Source organism: Cheilinus undulatus, linkage group 10, assembly GCF_018320785.1.
Source record: "Cheilinus undulatus linkage group 10, ASM1832078v1, whole genome shotgun sequence".
Classification (NCBI taxonomy): domain Eukaryota; kingdom Metazoa; phylum Chordata; class Actinopteri; order Labriformes; family Labridae; genus Cheilinus; species Cheilinus undulatus.
In genome coordinates, this window is record NC_054874.1 from 10746046 (window position 1) to 10768136 (window position 22091).

The window sequence follows — 22091 nt, forward strand, 5'->3', positions numbered from 1 at the left end:
TGATGATCTGGGGTCTGCGCGAATGGCTTCTTGCAGGGAGAGATGGGAGGAAGCCTGCAAGAAAGAAAGCAAGCATTGCATTCGAGGACATATTGCCTTCATGTGAGTGTTCAAGTACAGGGAGGAAGAGGGCGCACGATAAGCCGGTATTCTCCGTTACACAGGCCCCAGTGGCAGGCGGCATGCCTCCATGTAAAGCCATGCGCATTTGCTGGCTGGTCTTGAACCAGGTCTCACATCTGCAACGGCCACCAAGAATAAATCACACCATAAATTCACTTCGTGTACGAGTCCAATATGGCGCCCACTCCTCTCCGACACATTTTTTTTTTTTGTTTGTCAGTCGGCTTTCCCTAAATTCGCTTCAGGGGAAAAAGCCTTGCGTCGTCTGCCCCAGACGCCTGCAGGGGGCCCACAAAGCCCGTGTAACGGTGCGTCTGCAAAGAGCGTAGCTGCACAAGACGGCGCTTCAGTTCGCTGTTACACAAAGCACCCAACTAGCATTCAAAATCACAGCTTATTATTTTTGTCTTCAGCCTTTTATTCATCCCCCAGACCGGCGGTTAATAGGACACCTGTAATGGTGCGCACGTGCAGCTTTAAAGGCACTATAGCATAGCAAATGCACGCCTGCAGACAATGGGACCAATGCTGAAATATTTAGACAGTATCACCCCGTTTTATTGCCATCACCATGGGCCCATTACCTCCCTGTGCGTGCACGTGCGCGCTTTCGAGTGCGTGCTCTTGCTCTACGGAGAGGGGGGGCTAGTAGGGGCGGGGAGCAAAGTAGAGGCGGAGGAGGAATGCAAAGCTCCATCCAGTGCTGTGAACTGGAGCATTTGCGCAGATAGTCTGCGCTGCCTTCTACAGACGCACGGTACTTCACCCAGGGAAGTTTGGTGTTGCCCGGCTGCTGCGTAATCCGTCTGTAAAGTGTCTGCAAGGAGCAGGTCGACCACCGCTGCCTACCAGACTCAGCATCAGGGACTGAACATGGTGATCAAAGTGTACATAGCATCGTCCTCTGGATCCACTTCGGTAAGAATGTAGCCAAATGCTTCGCTTTGTTGTTTTTACTGGAGGTTTTTGACAAGATTATTTTACAGCATCCAACGCTCGTTTGGCGCTAGAAAGCAGCTGAACTTTTATTGAACTCACTTACAGATGTCCATCCGGCTGTCATCCTCAGTCTGGAGTGGCCTGACTCATCAGTAAGCACGCTGCTCTACCCTCCCTAAGACTGTGAACACAGATGGGGACTCTTATTACATTTTCTCGCTCGCTTTGCCCTGTTTAACTTCAGAGCATGAGGAAGTTTAGAGCTGGTTACTGAGTAGGTCACACTTCTGTTTTAGCTTTGGTTGTCACAGTGCTTCCTGAAATGATAGCTCGGGGTTTGTACAGCTGAAGCAAGGCTGAGAAGCAGGAAATGCCTGCAGCAAAAATCCATAAATGTTTCTAAAGTGATCTGTAATGTCACCTGATACCAGAACAGGGTGGTTCATCATAGGTGTGCTTGTTGGGGGAAGAGAACTGACCCAGTGTAGTGCTGGGTTTTGCCCTCACTGCCGTGCGAGCCTTGAGCTTCACATTTTCAGGCTTCTTTCAGAGTAGGGAGGAATGATGGTGATGCAATTCTCCAGGGCCCCTTATTAGACTTGCATCTGCAGTCTGAGAACACTTAGACTCTGTTTAGGACTTCTTGGAGGTCTTGATTTGCTGGGAAATACAACTTTAATTTGCACTAAAGCTTGGATTTTGCAATTAAATTGTACAATACGTAAAGATTCCTACCATAGCCAGGAAGGCAAAGTTTACATTTGCAAACATACAACTTTGAAAGAAATGGAAAGCAATAGAAGCCAGTTAGTGTGATAGTATTATCACCTTAAGGGTGATTTCCATCACAGAGATGCTCATCATGGCAGCTCACATGCAGAGGAAGTTATCAAGTACACAGCCCCAGTTCTGTTAGACAGAGGAAGTGACTTTATTGCCCTCACAGTAAATGACATTTGCAAAAGCTAAGCAGCAATCTTGATCAGAAGCTTCCTGTAAAGTCAGAGCATTCTGAGCTCAGTGCAAATGATGCCATAACTCTGCTGGATCCTGTCTGGGAAAATGCATTAGTTCTCATTGATCTGTCTCTAGTACAGGCTGCTGGAACAAGTAGACAAGCTAATACTCTTATGCTTCAAATGCAATCACATTGGTATAAACTTGATTCTATATTCTTTAGTGTTACCAGAAAATAGTCTGTGTAAATTTCTACAGGAAAATGTTTTTGCACCCCTTTATCTTGATCCACTCTACTCTTGTAGGACCTACTTGACTCCACTTCTAATTGACATAGTATTAATGTTGAAATATGCCTTATATAAGCAATCTCTGCCTCTAATGTAAACTTGTTTAATAAAGAAATGTAGGCAATCAAACAGCTGCCATATGGCAAACTGTGTCTGTGACCTTGCCTGCGGTTTGATTAAATTAGTGACTGCTAAATGGTGTGATTGCATTCCACCATCCAGCAGTGTCTGCTGCCACACTAATCATTCCAATGAAGTTGCTCTGTGACTAGAGCAACAGCCAAAACTGAGGGTTGATCTTCAAATACAGAAATCAAAATGCTGCTCCACTGACTGTGGAGATGTTAAAGCAGATTAATAAAGAAATGAAAAGTGTAAAAATAGCAATAGTGTATCAGATTTAGCAACCGATGAGCTGCAGCAGTCAGCATTAATCAGAGAATCGTGTTTTACAAAACCACGATCTGCTCAGGGCTCACATTTTCAGCTTTTAATATTTTATGCAAAATACAACCCAAGTAGATATGCCATCAGGTAGTTTCTCCGTCTGTAAGGTTTAGGATTGGATGTGCCGCCAGCTCATGTCCTGGTTGGACCAAATCCAAGACAGTCTGGCTGTTAGCTCTGACAGCCACACTTACAGACCGTTCATCTCAGATGCCGTCTCTTTCAGAGCAGAAGAGCAGTAGAAGCAGTAGAACATGTACAGGTTTTTTCCCAACTTTATTCATTAACAAAGTCTGGCAGTCAAATACATGAAATACCCACATTGCAAACATTACAGGCTAAGAAACATTTCATAAATAAAACAGAGAAAAAATCAGGGGATTAAACTGTGTATTGACCTTTTTCAGAAGGTACATGAACGGTAGCTTACTTTAGCTTTGTTAGCTTAAGTCAAGGCTAACATAGCTATGCTAGCTATGTGACTAACGTTACTATGCCAATGTAGCTAAGTTAGCTTTAGCAACATTAGCTTTTCCAAAGGTACCATAGCGGCTTTGTGAACCTAGCTTTAGCTACATTAGCTACGCAGCTAACAGAGTTACTTAAGCAGTGCTTGCTACATTAGCATGTTTTCATAGGACAAGCTTTGTACCCATAAGCAGAGTGTTTACTTGACTGAATTAAACATTTTGTAATCAGGTTTTGCAGGTCAGGTTTTTAAAGTTTAACTTTTGGTATCCTAACCCTTACCTTAAACCTCACCGTAATCCTAAACAGAATTTAATCAGATTTTATTTAGCAAGTTTTAGTGTGTATCCTGACAGAGATGGCATCTCAGTTCAATTTGGTGAGACTTAATGCAAGTTTAATAATAATTTATTTTACATATTTTTATGAAAGAGGAATGTGCAAAGACTTTTGTGATTAGACTGGATCCTGATGACTTCATGTGCTTGAAGGAGTAGTGAGGCTGACAGCAGGAGTAGGATACCCCCCTATGAAACAACAGGCTGACTGTGAAGGGAGGATTGCAGATTTAAAATATGACAGGTGTGCAATGATTGGTCAGACCATGTTGTGGCAGAATCTAATAAGCTTTGTACTTAAGAGAGTGAACGCCAATGATCAGCAAGAAGAGAGAAATAATGGAAGAAGGGAGAGATACAGTGAAGGGGTGACTCATGAATAAGTAGAAACAGTCTACAGTGTATTGGTCTACAGCCAGACCCCTCTCACCAAGTCTAGAAGTGGCGCCTCACTCCAGCCTCTCTCCATTAGTGTTCATAGGATTCTGTTAGTATTTGTGCATGTATTTCAGCCTATTTGTGTGTAGCATGAAAAGTATGTAAAATTGGAATTTAGTAAAGTAGATCTCTTTCTCTAAATTAGATCTGAAAGCTCACAGGCTTGTGAATATTATGAGAACAAAGCTGATACCTGACTAAATTGGTCATAAAATGTGTTCTGATCTTCATCTAAGTCACAACAATAGACAAACTCACTCTGCTTAAACTTTTGGATTTATTAACTGGTTGACACTCCTTTGGCAGCAATAACCTCAAGGCAAGGCAAGTTTATTTGTATAGCACATTTCAGCAACAAGGCAATTCAAAGTGCTTCACACAGGTCATTAAAATACATTGACAAAGGGAAAAACAAACAAAATGAAAACATTTTAAACAAAGCATGTAAAAGGTGATTAAAAACAGTAAATAAGACCCACACAAGATAGACACATCCCTTGTGTCATTTGTCTGAACTTTATATGTATAAAATCCAAAAAAGATAAAAACACACATAAAAAGTTTTTTAAAGCAGCAAGAAAAAAAAAAAGCTACAGTGCAGAGTTGGAGCAAAAATGGAAAGTTTGAAAGGTAAAACGTTTTTCAGTCAAAGGCAGCAGTGAACAGGTGTGTCTTCAACCTTGATTTAAAAGAACTCAAACACTTAGCAGACCTGATGTTTTCTGGGAGTTTGTTCCAGATATACGAAGCATAGTAACTGAACGCTGATTCTGATGTTTGGTTCTGACTTTAGGGACACAGAGCAGACCTGCACCAGACGACCTGAGTGGTCTGGATGGTTCATACTGGACTAGAAGGTCTCTGATGTATTTTGGGCCTAAACCATTCAGTGCTTTATAAGCTAACAGGAGGATCTTAAAGTCTATTCTCTGAGAGACAGGGAGCCAGTGTAGAGACCTCAGAACAGGAGTGATGTGGTCCACTCTCTTGGTCTTAGTGAGGACTCGAGCAGCAGCGTTCTGGATCAGCTGCAGCTTCTGATGGACTTTTTGGGCAGACCAGTAAAGACACTGTTACAGTCGTCAACTCGACTAAAGATAAATGCATGGACCAGTTTTTCAAGGTCCTGCTGTGACATTAGTCCTTTAATCCTAGAAATATTCTTGAGGTGATAATAAGCTGACTTTGTAATTGTTTTTATGTGGCTTTTGAAATTTAGGTCTGAATCCATGACAACACTGCCTGGTCTGAGGTTTTTAACTGAAGTGACTGGAGCTGCACGCTGATTTTAAGAGAGTCCTCCTTGGGTCCAAAAACAACTACCTCAGTTTTTTCTCTGTTTAACTGGAGAAAATTATGGCACATCCATTTGGTAATTTGTTCCATGCATTTGCCCAGTGCTTGTATGGGGCTATAGTCACCTGGGGACATTGAAATGTAAAGCTGTATGTCATCTGCATAGTTATGGTAGTTTATTTTGTTGTTTTCTATGATCTGAACAAGTGGAAGCATGTAGATGTTAAACAGAAGAGGCCCCAGGATGAAGCCTTGAGGGACTCCACATGTAATTTCGGTCTGCTCAGATCTAAAGTTAGCTACTGACACAAAATAATCCCTGCCCTTTAAGTAGGATGCAAACCAATCAAGAACTGTGCCAGACAGTCCCACTCAGTTTTCCAGTCGTTCAAGTAATATATTGTGGTCGACTGTGTCGAAAGCAGCACTGAGGTCCAATAACACTAAGACTGAAGTTCTGCCATGATCTGTGTTTAAGTGAATGCCATTAAACACCTTGACCAGAGCGGTCTCAGTGCTGTGATGAGGTCTAAAACCTGACTGGAAGACATTAAAGCAGTTGTTCAGTGTTATAAAGTAATTAAGCTGTTGAAACACGGCCTTTTCAATAATTTTACTTAAAAAAGGAAGATTTGATATCGGCCTGTAGTTATTCATTAAGGTCTTCTCTAGATTTTTCTTTTTTAAGAGCGGCTTAATAACAGCTGTTTTCAGGGTCTGTGGGAAGACTCCTCAGATCAGAGACATGTTTACGATCTGTAACAGATCAGATGCCATGACATGTGAGATCTTTTTGAAAAGATCTGTGGGTAAAACATCCAGACAGCAGTAGGAGGAGTTCAGTTGGTGTAAAATGTCCTCCAGCTTTTTGTCATTGATTGGATTAAACTGTGTCATGGTGTTTAAGTTGTTTTTAGATGGACATAGCACAGATCCTGAACCTGGTGTGGATGGACTCACTGCCTGTCTAATATTCTGAATTTTCTCCCTAAAGAAAGAAGCAAATTCATTGCAGGCCCTAGCGGAGTGAAGTTCAGGTGCTATTGACACAGGGGGGTTTGTTAATCTCTCAACAGTAGAAAACAACACTCGAGCATTATTTTTGTTTCTGGTGATCATGTCAGAGAAGAAAGACTGCCTTGCATTCCTCAGCTGTAGATTATAAGTGTGAAGTTTCTCTTTATAGATGTCAAAATGAATCTGGAGATTTGTTTCTCGCCACCTGCATTCAGCTTTTCGACACTCTCTTTTTCCATTTTTCACCACCATGGCATTTCTCCATGGAGATCTTTTCTTGCTAGAGACAGCCTTCAACTTAATGGGAGCAATGGAGTCAATAACATTTACCATTTTAGAATTAAAGTTATCTACCAGCTCACTGACAGAACTACAGGGCAGGGTGGCTGTGGAGGAAAAAAGGCTGTTAAACATTTCACTGGTGTTTTCAGTAATGCATCGTTTCATGATAACTTCTCTCTGATTACTTGTATGCACAAAGATAGAGCTCTCAAAGAAAACACAGCAGTGATCAGACAGGGCCACATCGCTCACAACAACCTTGTGTATGTTCAGACCCTTGGAGATAAGCAGGTCCAGAGTGTGCCCTCTATTATGTGTGGGCTTTGACACAAGCCGACTCAGCCCAAAGCTGTCAAGAGTACAGTACAGTTCTTTAGCCCCTCTGTCCTGGGGGTTGTCAACATGGATGTTAAAATCACCAACAATGATTATACAGTCATATTCAATACAGATTATGGACAGCAGTTCATTGAAATCATCAAAAAAGTCTGCATAGTATTTAGGTGGCCTGTAAACATTTAGTAACACAGCTCGAGGGGAAGACTTCAGCTGAAGAGCCACATATTCAAAAGTAGAAAAATTGAAGGATAATTTTTTAACTTGCAAAGAGTTTTTGAATAAAACTGCCACTCCACCTCCTCTCCGATTCACTCTGGCCTCACTAATAAAACTATAGTTGGGAGGGGTTGACTCAATAAGAACAGCTGTGCTGTTATTTTGATCCAACCAAGTCTCAGTTAGAAACATAAATCAAGGTTGTGCTCGGTGATAAAATCATTGATTGAAAAGGTTTTTCCAACCAGAGATCTGATGTTCAATAAAGCTAGTCTTAGTGTCGTAGTAACATCCTCTATCATTTTTGGGACGGACTGTGATTCACAGGGAATAAGTTTCAAGGTAGACAATCTTGTGCCGTCACTTTTGTGCCCCCAGTTTCTCAGCACATTTACCGTTGTTTTTCTACGACCCATCAGGACAGGAATTCTGTAAACTGATAGCATGCAGGGCCCCGGCTTGGCCTGGGAAGACTCATGACTGCTGATAGTCTCGCAGCCTGGACCCAGAACACATCAGTTTGTACTTGTAACATTTTGAACACAAGCAGCCTTATCATCCTTGTCAGGCTGAGGAGACAGTACATGATGCTTCCTTGGAGGGACGGGGGACGGGGGGGGGGCTGGGCGATTGGGCTTTGGAGTCTGTGTCAGAGGTGGTGGAGGTGGTCGATATGGGGTGCTAATAGGAGAGAAGATGGGAGAGGGACGGGGAGTGCATCTTAGTCCAGCACTGACCAGCTCCTTCATCTGGTCAGTGAACTCCAAGTGGGGTGAGGAGGGAGAAAGAGAAAGTAAAGAAGAGAGGGACCTGGTAGGGGTTTGAGGGGGTGAGGCAGGTGGACCATCATAGGTGCCGTGGTTGTTGAGGGGGATGGAGGCCTGTAGAGACCCCTCCTCCTCTAGACTCTGACACCTCTTTGGCTCAGAGCTCTCCTTGAGTGGGGGTGAATGTTGTTCCTCTTCAAGGTTTTTATTCCGCTGTGTTTTGTCTTTCTCCCTGGCTGATTCCTTTTGTTTAAAGTCCTTGGCAGAGGGGGCTGATGAGTGACGCAGGAAGTAAAATAGGTTAGAGGCCAACAATTTTACTCCCGGCTGTTCAGGAAGAGTCCATTAGCTTTAAAAAGATGACTGTGCTCCAAAAGATGTGGAAATGTTCAATAAAATGCACTGAATGGACAGTACATGCAGTCGCAAGCCACTTATTTAGCGGCCACAACCTGCTGAATCTCTCCTCTGCGTTTCTGACCGGTGGTATGGGTCCGCTGATAAACACATCTGCTTTCATAGAGCTCACTGTATTCAACAGCTCAGTGAAGTCCTGTTTTAGCACTTCAGACTGTTGTTTAGAAACATCATTTGACCCTACGTGTATTATGATGTTCCTTACAGTTGGATGTTCAGCCACGATGTGCAGAATCCTTTCCATCATGTTAGAAACCATATCCTTGGGGAAACAGATCACTTTGGTGTTTTTACTGCACACCCTCTGTAAGTCTCTAACAGCATTGTCACCCACGATCAAAGTTTGAGGCCCAGGCTTTAGCTTTCCCTGTAGCCTTTTACTGTTTGACATGCTGTCAGTCCTTACCCCACCGTCTGAGGATGGATGTTCTGACGGCAATTCTGGGTCCTTCAACAGTGGAGAATATCTGTTGTGCAGCTCAATACTTGGTTGTTTTGGAGGTTTGTTGCTCATCCTCCCGTTTGCAGCTTTCCACAGCTGTGTCCTTCCAGATACGGGGGTTGAGGAGGCACTTCGCCTGGGAGGGAGTACAGGCCAGCCGGTCTCATCACATATCTCAGCTCGCTGTGCTCTGCCTGTTAAACGTCCTCCCATTACCTAGGGACATGATTTGTTCTTTGGCTTTGCTCTGGGGTGGTTCCAGGGTGGACTACTACTTCTAGGCTTGTTACACAGAACAGAGCCTACCTGTTTCGTAGTAGCTTTTTCTGTGCTTGTTAGCCGTGTGTTAGCCAGCTCCTGTCCACTGATTTGAGCCAATGGTAAAGTGGTGTCATTTCCACCTAGTCTGTTTACTTCCACATTAACTTCTAGGCGGTGAATTTTAGTCTCCAGCATGGCAATTTTCTGTAGAAGTTTGTGGTAGTCATCTGTAGATAGAGGAGCCATCTTGAAGCTAATTAGCTTAGCAGAGCACTGCGTTTCCAAGTGCTGTGGTACAGGCTTGTGCTGTTGACAGGCCACGGTCAAGTAGCACTGAAGAGGACTTAAAACACTGAAAAATGGCAAAAAATTCCTTTGTTTTTCAAAAGTATGTCTCCAGTGACTAAAGAATGTCAAAAACCTTCTGTCCACAACTTTTAGTCCAAAATAAAAAAGATATCATCGAAAGAATGTAAGCAAAGCAGGGAGCAAGCAGCAAAGCGTCTGCACTGTAAGAAAGCAGGAAGCAGATCAACCTCAACCAAATGTTTCCTGTAGTTGCAGATCAGACCTGCACAACGGTCAGGAGGAATTTTAGGCCATTCCCCTTTACAAAACTGTTTCAGTTCAGCAATATTGTTGGGATGTCTGGTGTGAATCGCTCTCCTGAGGTCATGCCACAGCAGCTCAATCAGATTGAGGTCAGGACTCTGACTGGGCCACTCCAGAAGGCGTATTTTCTTCTGTTGAAGCCATTCTGTTGTTGATTTACTTCTATGCTTTGGGTTGTTGTCCTGTTGCATCACCCATCCTCAGTTGGCGTACAGATGGTCTTAAGTTTTCCTGCAAAATGTCTTGATAAACTTGGGAATTCATTTTTCTGTCAATGACAGCAATCTGTCCAGGCCCTGAGGCAGCAATGCAGCCCCAAACCATGATGGTCCCTCCACCATATTTCACAGTTGGGATGAGGTTTTGATTTTGGTGTGCTGTGCCTTTTTTCTCCACACATAGCATTGTGTGTTTCTTCCAAACAACTCAGTTTTGGTTTCATCTGTCCACAGAATATTTTGCCAGTAATGTTTTTTTTTTGGGACAGCAGTGGCTTCCTCCATGGTGTCCTCCCAAGAACTCCATTCTTGTTTAATGTTTTACTTGTAGATTTGTCAACACAAATGCTAGCATGTGCCAGAGATTTCTGTAAGTCTTTAGCTGACACTCTAGGATTCTTCTTCACCTCATTGAGCATTCTGCGCTGTGCTCTTGCAGTCATCTTTACAGCACAACCACGCCTAGGGAGAGTAGCAACAGTGCTGAACTTTCTCCATTTGTAGACAGTCTGTCTTACCATGGACACATGAACATCAAGGCTTTTAGAGATACTTTTGTAACCCTTTCCAGCTTCATGCAATTCAACAATTCTTGATCGTAGGTCTTTTGAGAGCTCTTTTGTGCGAGGCATGGTTCAAATCAGGCAATGCTTCTTGAGAACAGCAAACTCAAAACTGGTGTGTGTTTTTAATAGGGCAGGGCAGAAGTCATTAGCCTAAGGGTTCACATACTTTTTCCACCCTGCACTGTGAATCTTTACATGTTTTGTTCAATAAAAACATGAAACATATCTTTTTTTTGTGCGGTATTAGTTTAAGCAGAGTGTGTTTGTCTATTGCTGTGACTTAGATGAAGATCAGAACACATTTTATGACCAATTTATGCCGAAATCCAAGAAATCCAAAGGGTTCACATACTTTTTCTTGCAACTGTACAAGTTAGTTTCTGTTGGCCTTGCTAACAAGCTAGCAAGCAGCTAGGCAGTTGTAAGTTCAATGGCATAAACATGAACAATTTTATAGCTCTGTACATTTGTTACATGTACTGTGCTTTACTTTGCTTTGGTACAAAAAAAATGCACATTATCTGCTTTGTTTATGGTGATCCAAAGAAGGATGACAGTGCAGTTTCTGCTTTGTTAGCATTTATGCTGTGTGACATGGAGTCTTTAGAGCATGCCAGAATGTTGCCCAGTTTGGAACTGATTAAGGTGTATACATGCTGATGATCATCCAACTGTTTCAACACAAATCTGCATTTACTGATAGGTCTCAAGTGAAGAAAACATTCTGTAAATTATCTCCACACTGTAACGATGTAAAGTTAGTTTACAGAATTTGGCTTATGATAGCAGCATTGGTGCTATCAGTTCACTTTTGTTAACATCACATTAAAGTGCACTGTAGCAGTAGCCATTCAGCAAAGTTACAGGAGCTTCCTGTGGTGGTCATCAGAGTGACTGTGTGACTGTTGAGTGGACATCAGAGTGACTCTGACTGTTGAGTGATCATCAGAGTTACTGTGACTGTTGAGTTGTCATCGGAGTGACTCTGTGACTATTAAATGGTCATCAGAGTGACTCCATGACTGTTGATTGGTCATCAGAGTGACTCTGTGACCGTTGAGTTGTCATCAGAGTGACTTTGTGACCATTGATTGGTCATCAGAGTAACTCTGTGACTGTTGAGTTGTCATCAGAGTGACTCTGTGACTATTAAATGGTCATCAGAGTGACTCCATGACTGTTGAGTGGTCATCCGAGTGACTCTGTAACTGTTGAGTTGTCATCAGTGTAACTGTGACTGTTGAGTGACAGCCTGGCTAAAGAAACTGTTACTTGTGCTGGGGTTGGTTTTGCTTGCAATGCCCTGTAATGACTACTGGGAAGAGTTTAAACAGGTTGTGTCTGGGGTGTGTGCTGTCTGCAGCAATGTGACCTTTCCCTTTCCTGACCCTGGTCCAGTAAGAGTCACAGATGGAGGGAAGGTTTGTCCCGATAATTCACTTTGCAGACCTGATTGTCTGTTGCAGTCTGTTCCTGTCCTATTTCTCTGTCCAGTTTTAGTCAGACTAACACAATGTAGTTTTCTTATTTGCATATAAATGCACACTGTGAAGATTTAAAAGCTTTTCACAGAAAAATTAATCCCCTTTGTTAGGATTGTTTTAATCCCCACCACAGTCATTGTTTGATATAGTCGCTGAGCAAACCACTGATTGCTGGCTTAGTCATTCCCTGAACTCTGACCTGTGCTTGTCCCTTGTGGAGGCTGGTATCCGTGCTAACCGACTGAGAGCTGACATCACTGTGTTTCCAGCCGATAATGAGAAACAGAGCGTTTGAGTCACGTGAAGAAATGGTGTTGTGACTCACTTGTAATCCTCCAGGAGACTTCTAGTGTCAGCAGTGGCTTTGTAAAGATTAGGTCATACCATGTATTTACCTACATCCTGGTGCAAACCTAATCTGTGATCAGACCTTTCCTTCTTGTACACATCATATTTAGAAAGTACTTCTTTTGCTTGTTTTACCTGGATCACACTGAGTTTAAATCTGACAAACAAACAGGTATTTTCTTTTACAGGCATGTTTAAATACACAGATACACCTGTAGTGGTGCAGCTAGACTCCTGGGCACAAGGCCAACATAAAACTGAAAGTAGCTTATGTCTGGGGCAAGAGCCAAAACATTGGCAAGCTCTAATACATTGACTACTTCAATTCTCTCTGAAGTTCCTTATTGACCAATAAGAGAGCAAAGAATCAGTGATAACCTCGTGAATACTTTTCCAGTGTGTAAATAGATACTGCAGGTCTAAGTCTTCTGCTCTAAGATTCACATTTATTGCTGCTCTTGAACTGTAGATTTAACTTCAGGGTCCATAGTCCAGGCTTTATGCTGCCACGATGAACTGGTTGGTGTTTCTACTATTTTTTTTATCTTGCTATTTTTTCACCCTTTGGTTAACAGTGTGGGATCATAGCCAGAGCATTACTCTAAGGCTCTTTTGTAACAATGTTGTAATGCTAACTGAGCTCAGGATTGGGCGGAGGCCACTGGTGCTACTAATTTTCCTGTAAGCAGCAGATTTGCAGATTTTGATGAAAATAAACTTGATTTTATCAAAACAAAGCCACAATTCTCTTTAAACATGGGACTAGAGATGATTTATGTCTAGTTCAAGTCTTCATAAGGTTTCCAGCTGTCAAATGTTGGACTGAGCTATCATAAAAGCTCATTTAGTTTAATCTTTAATCTGAGAAGTTTGCATATTCTATTTAGTCTTTTTGTTGTTGAAAACAAACTGACTCCAAACATCAGTTTACACCGTATTGATCATCTTCCTCGTTGTTGATATGCAGCCAGTCAATTCCAGTCTTTTTCTGGCAAGTTCCACCCTTTTTTACAGGGATTGATCTGGCCTGGATCTGGATTCCCAGACAAGGCTGTCACATGGGGGTGATAATGACGATGATGTGGAATATAAACCAGACAAGAAATGTTGCAAATTCCCTCCACATGTCTGTGGGTTTTTCTAAGTTTCATTTGGAGTCAAAACAATTATTTTAGCAACAATAAACATGGTTTCCTACTATTTTTTTTGCATCTCGTCTTGCTAAGTCTTAGCTTTAAGAATAAATTCTTAAGTAATAGATTTGATCTCTAGCTTTCTTACATTTCTGGCAACACTGGAACCACTCATTATTACCAAGATCACTGCATCTGCTTCATCACCTTATTCCCAGTCATTTAATCCAGAAATGGAAACACAAAGTGAAATATTTCAAAGGTTTTTATGTTTTAATGTTGATTACAGTTCATGAAAAACAAATCTACTGTCTAAAAATATTACAAAACACCAATTGTAAAAATGATTTATAATACAGAAATGTATGTTGGCGCACCTTTTGCACAAACAACTGCATCTATGCAATCTGTCATGGAGCCAATCAGTCCGTGGCACTGCTGGGGTGTTATGAAGTCCAGGTTGCTCTGATAGCAGCCTTCAGCTCATCTGGATTGTTGAGTCTTGTGTCTCTCATCTTTCTCTTGACAATATCCCAGAGATTCTCTACAGGGTTTGGGTCAGACCAGTTGGCTGGCCAGTAATACCAGGGTTAGCAAACCACTTTGTGGTAGTTTTGGCTTCACTGTGAGCAGGTGCCAAGTCCTGCTGGAAAAGGAAATCAGTATCTCCATAAAGATTCTCAGCAGATGGAAGTATGAAATGCTCTAAAACCTCCTGGTACAGCTGACAGTGTTGACTCTGGAAACTGAAAACTCTGGACTTCAAACACCTTGGATTCTGTGCCCCTCAGATGTTCTTCCAGACTCTTGGACCTTGATTTCCATGTGAAATTCAAAATGTAATTTTATCTGACAAGAGGACTTTGGACCACTGAGCAACAGTCCAGTTCTTTTTCTCCTTAGTCCAGGTGAGACGTTGATGACGATGTCTGTGGTTAAGGAGTGGCTCGACATTAGAAACGTGACACTTGTAGTCAATTTCCTGGACCAGTCTCTTGATACACTGACTCCAGCCTCAGTCCACTCCTTGTGAAGCTCCCCTAAGTTCTTGAATCTGCTTTGTTTCACAATCCTCTAAAGGCTGAGCTCATCCTTGTTGCTTGTGCACCTTTTCTTACCACACGTTTCCCTTCCAGTCAACTTTCTATGAATAAGCTTTGATATAGCCTCTGAGAGCAGCGTGCCCTTTCAGCAGTGACCTTATGTGGCTTACCCTCCTTGTGGGGGGTGTCAATGATTGTCCTCTGGACAACAGTCAAGTCAGCAGTCTATCCCATGATTGCAGATGTGTATACTAAACCAGAGTGAGAGAATGAGGGCTCAGGAAACTGTTGCAAATTAGACGTTTCCACGATATTCTACTATTTTGAGATAGGGGATTATTGATTTCCGTGAAATCCAAGCTGTAATCATCAAGAGGGAGGTAATAAATAGCACAATACACAGTCCTGCAGACCCTCTAGCATCTAGTGTTGTAAACCAGGTGAAGAGAGACAAGTCTAGAGGAGTCTTATACTGAGGTAAGAGACTAACTGAGCCCCCCAAAATCCTTGTTTTGTCATAAAAATGCCTTTAATTGAAACTATGTTTGCAGTCAACTGAATAAATCTTTTGGGGTAAATGATCCAGTGATGATAAAAAGCCAAACTGGTACCACTGAGCTGAGGCAAATCATCTGGAGCTCTCAGTCACAACGTGTGAGATTGGAAGGACATTAGTTGTTCTACGCTGCTGTTTGACGTCATCTGCAAAGAACCTGACAGCTGGCTAGCAGCCTTTTAGCTAAGCTAGCACACCGTCCTACTGTCTCTCTAGTCCAATGCAGAAGTTCAACTTATTAAGATCACTCGAGGCACATTTAGGACAGAGGTTTTATGAAGAGGAGGAGCCTGTGAAGGTAAATGCAGGTCAAAACAAGGTGTCAGTCTGGACTAGAGAGGACCAATTGCTATTCAAATACTGCTATAGGGCCAAGCAGCTAGCATGACTGAGCTACTGCCTCATCCATGGACAAAACAAACTAAGATTATAGTGCCTGTCCTGCTTTTGCATTTTTTTCAGTATGTTTGCATACTTAACTCAGTCTTTGAGCAAGCGGGGATTTAAGATGAAAATGTGAGACCTATTTGTCCTAGTTGTCTGCAGGCTGGGCCCTGGTTCATCACTCTCACTTTGTTGTCTTTCCCGTAGGGCTGAGGGGAGATTTCATAACATTCCACAGAAATAGAGCAGATAAGACTGGAATAATATGAGGTAACAGGAGACGTAGTTGTAGTTTTTCCTCATTACCACACCAAGAGCCAAATACTGTATGTTTTTTTAATATTAAAACCACCGGGGGGGTCCACTGAAGACATACAGGAGCAATGCAAAGACTGAAAGGAACAAAACAGAGAACCCTCGATGTGCAATTAGAGTTTGGAGCAGATGGCAAGCAGCCAGTTTGGCCTACAAATCAATTTCACTTGGCAATGCTAAAATGCAGGCCTAGCAGGGGACAACTAGAGTGACCCAAAGGAAACAAGAAAGGGGGAAAAGTTAATCCTGGTTTTTAACTTGAGTTTTAGCAATGAAAATTAAAGGTAAACTGTCTTAATGTCAACTAAAATGAAAGAGGAAGCTGTGCTGATTCTTCCATCATACACAGGATTATGTGTGTTTGGGGACAGAGTGATTAAAGTGACTTTGAGCTCAGGGTGTTCCACTCCACTACTTCGTCCCTCCTGGTTTCCACTGCAGGTGGAGAAACACTTTGTTTAAGGACTTTGGCCTCTGGAGTGCAACTACCATGAAATGATTCAAATGGCAGCACAGTTAATATGCCAGCATTGTCAGCTTCCTCATTTCCATGTCCTGGCGCTGTGTCAAAATTTGGAAGTTAAATAATCAGCCTTATGCTGGGAGGAGCGGTCACACAGAGACGTCTGACCTGACACAGGACAAAAGTATTGATGTTCAACCATGAAGCTTTGCCTCAGCATGTTTTGGGCTTGCTGTGATTTTGGGTGTGTTGATTTGTGTTTGTGTGCAGCTTTGCCTACATGTGTGCGTCTCCGTGCAGCAGGCCTTATTTGGCTCGTGTTTGCCCAGTTACCTCCTCTCGAGTCCCAGTGGAGCTCTTGTTTCCGTCTGGCCTTGTAGGGCCATACTCCCTCTGACACACACCCACTGAGACCTCATTGGACCACAATTTCATACTCTAAATCACAAAGACACATGCAGGGGTGCACACATTCACAATAATACTGGCATAAGCAGAAACATCAGACTGTTCTAGCCTCTTTGTTATCTAGTTTGTGAGTTTATGCTGGACAATGGAAGTATACCTCTGACTGAACTCTACACTGTAGATATGTAGAGCTGATTATTTGCATCTTTCTAGAGCAGGGGTGTCAAACTCAATCACAGCAGGGGCCGGATTCTGAATTTGGGTCTAAACTGAGGGTCTACCGGGGTCAATATTTAACAATAAAATGCCAACCCTATTTCCAAGAGAAAAGAATTATTAGGGAAAAAAACTTGGCACTGATGATAAATAATTTTGTGATTTAAAGGTGAACATGACAAGTTAAAAACTCAAAATCTGAGATAAAAAGTCAAAGTTATAAGTTTAAAAGGTAAGTCAAGGCGAAATATGAGATAGAACACTAAAACCATTAATTTTAACCGTCAAAAACTGAGATAGAATTCCAAATCATGATTTTCAACAGTCAAACTATGAGGTAAACATGAGTTTCAAATGTCAAAATATGAAATAAAATAAAAAATTATGAGTTTTTAAGGTTAGAAAAATGACATAAAAATGAAAGGAGTTGAAAAAGGTCAAAATATGAGGAAAAAAGTCAAAATCATGATTTTAGAAGGTCCAAAAACTAAGATAAAATTCAAAATCATGATTTTAAAAGGTACACAAGATTAGATAAAAGTCAAAGTTAGGAGTTGAAAAAGGTAGAAACATGAAATAAAATGTCAAAATCATGACTTTAAAAGGTCAAAATAGGATTTAGAATTTAAAATTATGAATCCAAAAGTTAAAAATATGAGATTAAAAAGTAAAAGTTATGAGATGTAAAGGTTAAAATATGAAATAAAAAGTCAAAACCATAACTTTTGGTCACAACTGTGAGATGCATAATTGAAAATGTAGAGAAAACATGAATTTCTTTCCCATGTCCAGACATTTTATCCATTTTTTTACTGTTTACTTTTTCAAATGTTTATGACTCAACAAGGATATTATAACTCCTCAAGGTTAAGTTTACATTTTTATGCTGGAGGAAATCTGCCGACCTCATACTGGTGGGCCAGTTATAATAAAAGTATCATATGATCTGGTGGGCCGGGTATAACTGCACCACGGGCTGGATTTGGCCCCTGGGCCTTGAGTTTGACACCCCTGTGAGGGTACGCCTACAGTTTTGCATTGCACAGGGAGGACAATTATAGAAGTGTGACAAGTGAGGAGTGTGTTAATCATGGTGATGCTACAAAGCAGCCTGTGAGATCAGGATGCCTTTCAATCACACATTTGCATGCTCCTATAGATCAGGGTGGGAGATTAACACCTGCCACCAGCCAAATGCGGGTTATTTTTGAGTGGTGTCAGGTGAATTTGCATACCAGCCACTCTGGCAGGTAAATAAATGCAGCATGATGGACTGATTTTGTCACTGTAAATATCATAAATTGAGTCCTGATAAGAACTGAGCAGGCCTAGATACCAATTGACCAAAGAACCATGACAAATGCTGTCAAATTTTTACAGTCGGCTATGTGTTGGGATGATTTGACTCTGGCTTTTTGATACAGGCGCTAAAAAGTGCTTAATAGATACTTTTAAGAGAAAACAAGTGTTTAAAGTCAGCAAGAGAATGTAAGCAGTCTCAGTATCTCAAATTAATGAGAGAAAAATCTGCCAGTAGAACATGGGATAAGAAAAAGAAATGTGTGCAACTTTCTTAGGAAAGAGGCGCTAACAAAAAGGGTAGCAGAGACAAATAAGGAAACTAAGTGTCAGTTCATGCAGGGCACGTTAGCTCAGCTGTGATCAGCTGACAGCCAGCTGATCCTAATTATCGCCTCCCAGCTCCCACAGCCAATCACAGCTCTTTCTCTCTAATCCTTGCTCGCATTAATAGTGATTTACCATGCTGCTGCTGCTGCTGGCAAAGCTTAACTTCCTCCACCCCAGCCTCCGCCTTTATAGCACAAAGCTGTTGTTCTGTCATCAGATTCATGCTACTGTTGACTAATTCCTTTTGAACTCATTTTATTGTATTCAGTATACATTGTCATAAATGTATCTATCCATATGGGGGTTTCTAGCTATGCACTCCCTGGAAAGTCAAAGGATGCTACTTGACTAACCCAGGGAGCATCTTTGAGTAGAGCCTTCTCAGCCAAGTAAAACTGTGTATCCATTTTGCACTAGAATGGTTAAATTTATGACAAGAGAGTTCTTGAATGAAATAATGTTAATGCATCAGTGAATGTGACTGTGTCCTTGGTAGGAAAACACAAGCAGAGCAGAGCCATTGCTCCAGACATTAAAACACATTCATGCTCTGATGAAATTAAACGAGTGGTGAGGCACCAAAATAAAGCAATCTGTGTTATGTTTCGGTCTAGTAGCTGTCAGATGTTTTGTACCATGTCAGTACCAGTTTTGATACTCATCACTATTAAGGCTGCATTGGTCTACCTACTAAAGGTCTGATGTTTCGCTCATCTTAAGCCTAAGATAATTAAACAAGACCTGAATCCTGGTGCAAGAATGCAGGAGTCATGCACAAAATATTCAATAACCACAAGTCTGACATTAATAATGCTGGAGAATGCTGCATGAATTTCCAGTGCCCCCGTATGTCAGACAGCAAACATTTGCATGGTTGAGTACAGGACAAACTGGTGAAAAATGCATTTTAAAATAAGCAACAATACTCACACTTTCCAGGATAACCTTAATGATTGTGATATCTCTCCTAATATGAGCTCATAACAACAAAACTAGCATCTTTCTTCTCAGGCTTAATTGTGGTTAAATCTGAATTTTTGTGACCTGGCTGCAATGAAGACTCAAACCAGCCTCAAAATAACATGAAAAAGACAGAGTGTATGTCAGTATTTCCTTAAATAGTTGAAACACTTCCCTTAATTGAATAGCCTATAACTTAAATACTATAATTCTTGTGTTTTTTATATGCACCTCATCTCATTATGATGCTTGTTAAAATAAAGTGGCAGGGAAAAAAATGTCAGCAGCTGGTAGATTTTTGAAGCCACCTGCCAAAGTGGCAGGTAGGTGAAAAAATTGATTTCCAACCCTGATACAAATGAGGATGAAATCATTAGCCCTACTGTGAAAACGTAATTTTTTTAAAGTATATCCCAAGTGCTGCTAAACTATTATATATATATAATTTTGTTTATGTGTGCAAACTTAAATAATGAAAGCATCCAAAATGTTGGGAAATGTTTGGAAAAGTTGTGTTAAGAATTCCTTGCTCGGTTTGACAGCACTAAGAGGCAGAGATGGGCACTCGAGTTTGCGACTTGGACTCGAGTTGCACTTAAGTCGCACACATCAGTGACTTGAGACTTGGCTTGGACTCCATTTGGGATTTGGGACTCATGCACAATCTTCGTTTGACGGTTCGTGCGCCTTTTACGCAGAACCAACAGCCTCTTTCCTCTCTTCCTCATCTTCGTTCATGCAGCATATGACACACAACCGTGACACTCATGCACACACCTACTCTGAAACGCACGCTAAAATGTGGTAGACTGCAGACTTCAGTCTGTTGGGGGCAAAAGTTTCAGAATACCTAAACTCTTTTCTCCTGCATTAAAGCTCCTCTTTGACCATGGAGGATCAGCGTCAGCGCTGTTTGTGTGTGTGCTCCAGCTGTGTGTGTGTGTGTGTGTGTGTGTGTGTGTGTGTGTGTCAGTGTCGCCCGCGTGAGCCATGGGCGTGCACAATGTTAAAGTATGATTTGGTTAATATTCCCTTAATATCATATGTTTATGGGGAACAAATTAATGTTGGAATCTCTGCATTGGTGCTTATTGGTAATGAACGGATATAAAAGAAGATACATTAAAACTTTATATACGTTCATGGAGGCAGCGAGAGACAGAGAGATAGAGGCTGTAACACATAAATGTATAACTAAGGAGTCCAGGAGATTTCAGTGGATTGAAGTAAAATTTAGCTTGATTTTACCCATATAAAGAAATTTACACCATAAATGATGACAGAAGCTTCTTAAGGAGAATGGAGGGAGAAATACTCAGCATACTCTGTTGAAGATCTGAGTAAGAATTAGAAATGATTATCGAGTTTTTATTTTATTTCAGATTAAACAGTTCATTAACAGTTAGTGTTTTTGTGTTAGTATAAAATTACTACCATTGAAGAAATATGTCTGACAAATAACAAGAACATTCAATCTCCAGTGTCTTAGTGTCTGTCTCTATCAGTGAAGTCTGACACAGGTGTCTGTAGTGTTTCATGTGTATACAGAAAGGAGCTTTAGCCCAAGCCCTGTACATATGTAAGTGTACACATGCGCACACCACGGCAAGCCGGCCACAGACAATAGCCCACCCTACTGATGGTGATAACACAGTACAGGATTTAAAATCCTCAGACAGAAAAATGCAGTGGTCTAAGCAGACTGGACGTCAGAGGCAGATCATAGAACACTCATTACAACCATTGAAGACTTGAGACTTGACTTGGACTCGTGACCAAACATTTGAGACTTGACTTGGACTTGCAAAAAATGACGTGTGTATCTCTGCTAAGAGGCTATTCATTTTGTTCTTATCTGTATTACAAATTGAGATAGACAGCAACTTTAATGTGTCTACTCCAGTCTTTCTTTGTGAGATTTATCATTGCTTTCTTGTATAAACCACACATGCTTTGATGAATTATCACGTGTGATGCTTTTGAAATGCTTCTTTTTATGTTTTAAAGTGAAACTCCTTTAAATTTCAGCAGGGATAATGATATTTTGGTTGTTGGAGATCACCCTCATTGTCTTGCATTTTTCATGCAATCTGTCCCCGCGTAGTCTCGCTGGAGTTCACCGTCTTTAATACTCTTTTGTCGCTTTATTCAGTTGTCACCAAACGAGTGTTAACTTAGTAACAGAGCAGCCAACAGTCCCCGAAGTGTCATTTCTCACAGCAAAGAAGAAGTGTCCTTATTTCCGCAGCAGACTGATGACAGTACGCTGAACCACGGCCCGTCTGTTTCCTCATAAGGTTGAAGCTAACACATGTCTAACTGACAACTTCCCCTCTCTCTCCATGCAGATTAAGAAGCAGCAGACGGATGTGTTGGGTTTCCTGGCGGTCAATAAGATTGAATTTGAGGAGTGTGACATTGCAGCCAACGAGGTGAACAGGAAGTGGATGAGAGAGAATGTTCCGGAGGAGTGCCGGCCACCTACAGGGAACCCTCTCCCTCCACAGATATTCAACGAATGCCAGTATTGTGGGGTGAGAAACACAAGCATTCAGATTATTTACACATTTTTCATTTAATTAAAGTAATAATCCTGTTAGTCTCATTGACAGTATTAGATTTAATGGATTTAAGCTGAATTATTAAACACTTTTTTGTTATGAACATATAAATAAATGTGAGAATTGTTTATCTTGACTTTGCAGCTTCCTCATGATTA

General features: G+C 41.4%; 1 protein-coding gene across 1 annotated transcript in view; it reads left to right on the plus strand.

Moving 5' to 3' along the window:
- The first annotated feature begins 812 nt into the window (after positions 1 to 812).
- sh3bgrl (SH3 domain binding glutamate-rich protein like) overlaps positions 813 to 22091 on the plus strand; it is a 29264-nt gene continuing 7985 nt past the window's right edge. Inside the window, exons 1-2 of the mRNA XM_041796850.1 lie at positions 813 to 1041; positions 21721 to 21906. Coding sequence (XP_041652784.1) covers positions 997 to 1041; positions 21721 to 21906 — 231 coding nt within the window. The 5' untranslated portion in view covers positions 813 to 996. The remainder of the gene's footprint in view (positions 1042 to 21720; positions 21907 to 22091) is intronic.